This window comes from Lactuca saligna, chromosome 5 (genome assembly GCF_052625555.1).
Source record: "Lactuca saligna cultivar CGN05327 chromosome 5, ASM5262555v1, whole genome shotgun sequence".
NCBI lineage: Eukaryota > Viridiplantae > Streptophyta > Magnoliopsida > Asterales > Asteraceae > Lactuca > Lactuca saligna.
The window spans coordinates 242,909,721-242,917,147 of NC_136421.1; the positions used below are offsets into that span (position 1 = coordinate 242,909,721).

General features: G+C 35.8%; 1 protein-coding gene across 1 annotated transcript; it reads left to right on the top strand.

Moving 5' to 3' along the window:
• Window positions 1-1,302: 1,302 nt before the first annotated feature.
• On the top strand, window positions 1,303-6,768 carry LOC145047161 (Di-glucose binding protein with Kinesin motor domain-containing protein). Its single transcript, XM_078995394.1, has 19 exons — window positions 1,303-1,547; window positions 1,686-1,757; window positions 1,840-1,905; window positions 2,008-2,082; window positions 2,201-2,269; window positions 2,352-2,426; window positions 2,529-2,603; window positions 2,692-2,942; window positions 3,027-3,228; window positions 3,305-3,381; window positions 3,471-3,570; window positions 3,651-3,749; window positions 3,832-4,008; window positions 4,184-4,469; window positions 4,587-4,748; window positions 4,886-5,101; window positions 5,199-5,400; window positions 5,486-5,611; window positions 5,719-6,768. Exons 1-19 carry the CDS (start codon window positions 1,460-1,462, stop codon window positions 6,511-6,513), a joined length of 3,213 nt encoding a protein of 1,070 aa, XP_078851520.1. The 5' UTR covers window positions 1,303-1,459; the 3' UTR covers window positions 6,514-6,768.
• Window positions 6,769-7,427: the final 659 nt, after the last annotated feature.

Consider the following 7,427-nt stretch of genomic DNA (forward strand, 5'->3'; position numbering starts at 1 on the left):
AAATACTTTACTTTATCAATGTAATGGTTGTTTTTGCTTTGATTCCTATTATACAATTGTTGTGATATTGTACATGACGTCGTCCGCCCTCGAATATTTCCGCTGTTCCGGTTTGGGGATGTGACAACACGAGAGAAGAACCAGTTGTTGACTAGGGGCTCAGGTGGGTGGTTGGGTTAAGGTGGTATTTCATGGTGTTGTAGGCCAACATACCCCAGGGCAATCTATTCTTTATGGTTGTGGGCCCGGGGCAATCCAGTCTTGTGGTTGTGGGCCCGGGGGCAATTTAGCTTTACACTGTCGGCCCAATGTACATGTATTGTATGTGTATCGTTGTGTGTTGTATTTTGGGATAACTTATTAAACTTTGACTTACAGTTGTGGATTAAATATTTTTCAGGTACTGTTTGTGATCATGGGAAGGCGAATGCGTGACTGTACACACATATCAATAGCAATGGAGATTCAAAATTATTTATACTACTTTGATTTATTAACAAATGTATTTTGGAACAAATGAGTTTTCTTACTTATGGGAAGGCGAAAGCGTGACTGTACACACATATCAATAGCAATGGAGATTCAAAATTATTTATACTACTTTGATTTATTAACAAATGTATTTTGGAACAAATGAGTTTTCTTACTTTGAATTCTATAATGTGAAGTTTTAACTTAAATAAAAATGAAAAATGTTTCTTGTGAAAATGGAACGTTATACCAATTAAAGCAATCAAAGCAAAGACATTTATAAAATCCAGAAAGACAATGAAGAGGTGATCATTTAGTCCGAGTTTTTAGTTTATTATTTTGAATAAGTTTCCAATTTTCCTAGTCTTACCTTTAGAATAAGTCTTAATTTATTTTAGGAGTATCTTTTATTTATTTTGATGTATCGACTATATAAAAGCCATTGAGTTCATATTAATAAAACAAACAATTTGAAGCTTTAAATTACTCTCTCTACTTACTCAATAGTTTTGTAGTACGTTTTAATAAGTCAAAAAAATATACAGTACAAAAGGTAAATTTAAGAATTATACAATTTAATAAAATTTATTGATTTAAAAGGATAAGGTCAATAGAATTATCAAGTAGGCTATAACCTATTTGGTAAAACATTCACCATGTTCTATTTTTCAGCTATTTGGTCAAATAGAAATTCTTTCATAAATTTAAAGACTATTTTGCATTAATACAATTTGACCCAAAAGGGCATGAACGCGATCCGGGTTGAAAATTTTAAAAATTCAAATACCCAACGGTCTTCTGCATCTCACACATAACGGCAAGAAAGTGAAATCACCTCCAAACGAAATCATCGCATCTCAAACACTCACACACAAACACACCAAAAAGATTGGGGAAAAAGTGTTCACTCCTCCCACTACTTTCTCTTTATTCAAGAAAATTGCAGTTGACCCTTTTTGATTCAAATAAATCTTCCCTCTTTTCATCAATGGAAGATCATCGATTTGACCCACTTCTAATTACTGATGTCCCCCAGCAACAGCAACAACAACAACAACACGAAATCCGTTCTCACTGTATGTGTTTTTTTGCTTCAGTGGGCTAACACCTACGACTATTGATTGATGATCGACTTGTTTTTTTTGTTGAACTTGTGGATTACGATTAGGGTTTGTATGTTCTTGTACTTACTATCGTATTTTTGTGATCATCAGCACCTATTGTGAGCTTTCGCACTTCTGTAATGGCTGATTATTATGATGATCTGTGTTTTGACAAGCTTGAAGGTGAGAACGTGTATAAAGCTTCGATTTTTAGTTTTGGGTTTCTTGATTTTTATTCAACTGGTCTAATTGGTTCTTCAAATAGAAATTTCTTTGCGAACTCCAGAAACAACCAAGCGTATTGATCTAATTGGAAATGATATTCATGATGGTAAGAATGTGTATAAAGGACCGATTATCATATCTTTCTCTTGTATTTTGAATACAAACCAATAGTTGTGTACTAATTAGGGTTTTTGTATTCTTGAAATAGAAATTTCCTGGAGGAATTCAAGCCCAGAAGCAATTGGGACTGAAGCTGTTCTTGATCATGAGAATGTGAATACAGGTTCATATTTTCCTAATTTTATATAAACTTCCAAAATGCATGTTGTTTATTGAACCTGTGTATTGCGACTAGGGTTTGTATGTTTTTGTACTGATTATCGTATTTTGTTGATCATCAGCACCTGTTGTGAGCTTTCACACTTCTGTAATGGCTGATTATGATGATCTGTGTTTTGACAAGCTTGAAGGTGAGAACGTGTATAAAGCTTCGATTTTTAGTTTTGGGTTTCTTGATTTTGATTAAACTGGTCTAATTTGTTCTTCAAATAGAAATTTCTTTGCGAACTCCAGAAGCAACCAAAGATAACGATTGTACTGATCCAATTGGAAACGATGTTCTTGATGGTAAGAATGTGTAGAAAGGATCGATTATCATCTCTTTTTATTGGATTTTGGAAACAAATCGATAGTTGTGTTCTAATTAGGGTTTTTATATTCTTGAAATAGAAAATTCCTGGAGGAACTCAAGCCCAGAAGCAATTGGAACCGAAGATGTTCTTGATCATGAGAATGACAATACAGGTTCATATTAATCCTAATTTTCTATATAAATTTCCAAAATTCTTGAATTTTAATCACTAGATTTTTCCCTCTTTTTCTTGATTGCTAGGTCATTCCAAGCTAGGGTTTTCTTTAACTTCACCCGATTTAGTTATAAGCCCCAAATCGCCTGATACCCCTAATGGAAATTATGATTCTTCTCCCATCTTATTAAAACGATCCTCCATTGAGCTCTCTTTTGAAAATGGTATTACTGATGGATCCAAGATCAATGATTTCAATGACAATCCAGCTGATTCAAAGGAAGATCTTGGTAGTTCAGAAGCTTCGTTTGAGCTTCTTCCATTCGCATCATGTGAAGTAATGATCTTTCCACAATTGTTCTCAAGTACCAAATTACCATTTTGACCTTTCGCCCTAACCAAAAGATCATGTTGCGTTTAGGAAAAAGATTACCATAAAGGTGAAGACGAGCTTCAAGAAAAGTATGAGAATCAGAAGAACGAATTGATGAAAGCAAAGAAGGAATTGGAGATGATGAAAATGGAGAATGAATGCAAGAGTAAAGAATGTGAAGAAGCTTTGAAGTCTTTAAGGGACCTTCAAAACGAGCTAATGAGAAAATCAATGCATGTTGGATCACTTGGTATGAACGTTTTCTTATAGTAATTTTTTGTAATTTGCATAAAAAACAGCATTTGACTTTGTTGTTATTTTTACAGCTTTTGCAGTTGAAGGTCAAGTGAAGGAGAAGAGTAAATGGTTCTCATCCTTAAGAGATATATCAAGAAAATTAAAGGTACCAAAACAAGGGATGGGCATTAATGTAATTTTCATGGGACTATGCAAAATATTATTGTTCTTATACGATGTATCTTTTGGAAACAGATAATGAAAATGGATCAAATCAAGCTACTAGAAGAGGCACAGGCTTACAAAAAGTGTGCTGCTGACATGAATGACATGAGTTGTATCATTCAATCAAGAAGTAAAATTTACATTCTATTTCATTCTTATTCCCTCACTTATTTAAATAGATAAAAGTAATTCATGTTCTTTATTTGATAGTCGATGAACAAGCTAAACAACATGAAGAGCTAAAGATCAAATTCACCCAAGGAGCTAAAGAAAGGAAAGATCTCTACAACAAGATCCAAGAGTTGAAAGGTTAGATTATTCAAGCTCTAAAATAATCTATGTTATATGTTAAAAAACCTTTGAAAACTTATGATAATGATTGGTTTTGCAGGGAATATAAGGGTATTTTGTCGTTGTAGACCATTAAACTCAGAAGAGATTACACAAGGAGCTTCAATGGCATTTGATTTTGAAGCTTCAAGAGATGGTGAACTTAGAGTAAAATCAAACATAGCATTTAAAAAAACCTTCAAATTTGATTCCGTCTTTACCCCCGAAGCTAACCAAGGTAAAACTCACATCCTAAGGAATCTAAAATTACAATTCCAATGTGGAATCTAAAATACCTGATTTACATCTAACATGCAATTGGACAGAGTGGTGGGACCACTGTGCATCTGATTTACATCTAACCTACTTGATTTATTTATTTATTGACATTTATTAAATTATGTTAATTATAGTTGATGTTTTTGAGGACACATCCTCGTTTGCAACATCGGTTTTGGATGGATACAATGTATGCATATTCGCATATGGACAAACGGGAACAGGGAAAACTTTTACAATGGAGGGCACAGATGGAAACCGAGGAGTTAATTTTAGAACTCTTGAAGAGTTGTTTCGTGTCATTGATGAACGCAAGAATCAAATCCGCTATGAAATATGTGTAAGTGTTTTGGAAGTTTACAATGAGCAAATTCGCGATTTATTACTTCCAAGTTCACAACCGGGAGTCGCAGCAAAAAGGTAAAACATATTAATTTTGTTGAGTTGTGGAGTCTGATGATGATTATTATTTTGTACATTAGTCACTAGTGTTGTTTGTTGATTGTAAATTTGTAACCCTAAATTATTTTTGTGTAGGCTTGAAATAAGACAAGTTGGTGAAGGGTTGCACCATGTTCCCGGGTTAGTCGAGGCTCAAGTTAGCAACATGGGTGAAGTTTGGGAAGTTCTTAAAACCGGGAGTAATGCAAGGGCCGTTGGGTCCACCAATTCTAATGAGCATAGTAGCCGATCCCATTGGTTAGTCTTGTTTACAGTGTCCGAGTTTCAGTTCCAATATGGACTGTGTGAGCCAGCTCAGTGGTTGTTGATATTGATAGAATAATAAAACTTTTATTTGTAGATCACTTTCTTAGAATGTTTTTGTAAATGTGCAGTATACATTGTGTGATGGTTAAAGGGGAGAATTTGGTGAATGGGGAAAGCACAAGAAGCAAGCTATGGCTTGTTGATTTAGCAGGAAGTGAAAGGGTGGCTAAAACGGAGGTTCAAGGGGAAAGATTGAAAGAAACTCAAAATATAAACCGATCACTTTCTGCATTAGGAGATGTTATATCCGCTTTAGCAACTAAAAGCCCTCATATTCCCTTTAGGTACTACTGAAAAATTCTAGGGTTTTTTATTAGGTTGCAAGCTATGATCTTTTTCAGCCTGTTTAATCGGTTTCCATTCATGGGGTGTTCTCTGCAGAAACTCGAAGCTCACTCATTTGCTTCAAGACTCGTTAGGTGGAGATTCGAAGACGCTGATGTTTGTGCAAATTAGTCCCAATGAGAACGATTTGAGCGAATCGCTTTGCTCCCTTAATTTCGCAAGCAGAGTGAGAGGAATCGAATTGGGTCCCGCAAAGAAGCAAATCGAAAGCTCGGAAGTTTTGAAATACAAACAAATGGTAATCTTGTTGCCGATCATGCTTGTTTTTCAAGAATCGAATCAAACCCTCATAGTTTTTGTTTGTTTATGAATTATGATCTTAGGCCGAGAGATATAAGCACGAGATGAAGAACAAAGACCTGCAAATCAAGAAAATGGAGGATAACTTCCATGGTTTAGACATGAAGTTGAAGGAGAAAGAGGTGAAAAACAAGTATCTTCAAGATAAGGTGCGCGACATCAAGAATGATTTGGGTTTTGAGATCATGATCAGAAACTGATTTGGGTTTTGAGATCATGATCAGAAACTGATTTGGGTTTTTTTCATTATTATTAGGTTAAAGAATTGGAATCGCAGCTTTTGGTAGAGAGAAAACTCGCACGACAACATGTTGACACGAAGATAGCCGAACAACAAATGAAGCAGCAGCAACAACAGCTAGACGATCATCGACTTCCACTTGTTTCTAAACCATTGAATACTTATAAAAACTCCGACGAAAGCAAAGAAAACCAACAGCCACTTATCGACAAGAACATGACCTACAAACTGCCGGCGCCACTTCCTCCGGCGAGAGACTTGGTCAATCTCGACGTCGACGACTTCATCGAAAAAGAAAACAACCCTTATTTACCGGAACAGTTCACAGCTCCAAAACGAACAGGTAGAGCCTCAATTTGCACGACGACTTCACAGCGAGTTCCGGTGAGATCAGTACCACCACGGCGGAACTCTTTAATCCCACTACCTTCCGCAGCACCAGTTTTCAGCAAGTACGTGCCGCAGCTGTATCCATTGCCGTCGATTAAATCCGGTAACGAGAACTTGGATGAAACCGGTGAGTGTTGTATGGAGGAGAGTCCGAAAAGAAGCAATGGAAGTGGAAAGAAGCTGATGAGTGCTTTAAGACGAAGCTTTAAGAAAAACCAGGTGAAGTCGCCGATGATGATGCAACCACCACAACAGGTACGAAGAGTGGGTGGTTTGAATATAGCGGTGGAGAGGGTTAGAGTGTCGATTGGTAGTCGAGGGCGTATGGCTCATAGAGGAGTTCTTGCGAATGGGAGAAGAGTGAAGCAACAAAACTACATGGAAAAGGAGAGACGATGGAATATTGGGAAAGGAGTTTAAAGCTAACTACTTTTAGTATCTATTGGCTTGTTGACTTGTTTTTTATTTTTTATTTTTTATTTTTTTTGCTTTGTTTTGTTTAAGGTTTCTTTATGTGTGTCACGAAAGCTGGTCTCTTGCTTTCGGACGTTTAACAGGGTGAAGGATTGACAAAAAAAAAAAAAAGATTTAATTAGTATATTGATTGATGTAGATAATTTGCATGCTTTGTAAACGTGGTTTCATTATGGAGTTATGAAAAGCTGTTTTGGATGATGTTTGATTTAAAAGCTCAAGTGTTATGGCTTTGGATATTGATAAGAAAAGAAAGAGTACAAGACTAATTATGTATTTATAGACTAATTATTTGTCTATTTTGACTTGTTAAAGGAGACTCCTTAAAGGAGTTTATTGTCTGAACAATAACCAAAATGATTCTTCATTGACTTTCCTATTTGACTTTTATGCTTATACTATTTCAATATCCCCTGCAAGCGGCGGGAGCAACATAAAGCTTGTTACGAATACTTTGAAAACGAGGGATAGACAAGCCCTTATAGTAAGAATATCGGCTAGTTGAACAATCATTGGAACATAACACACTCGTACAGTGCCAGAAAGCAACATGTCACAAACAAAATGAGCATCGATCTCAATATGTTTTATGTGTTGATTAAGAATAGGGTTAACAATTAAGTATGTAGCACCAATGTTATAACACCATATAGTTGGTGGACAAGAGATGGGAAGACAGAGCTAATGAGAGAAAGATGATATCTAATAGAGGTTTGAAGCCCGATATTTAGCCTCAATACTCGACCGAGCAACTGTCTGTTGCTTCTTTGAACTCCAACTAATAAGTAGTGAATCGTCAATCGTCAGGAAAACCAACCGATGAATAAGCACGAATAGCAAGAGATGAACCACAAAGATAA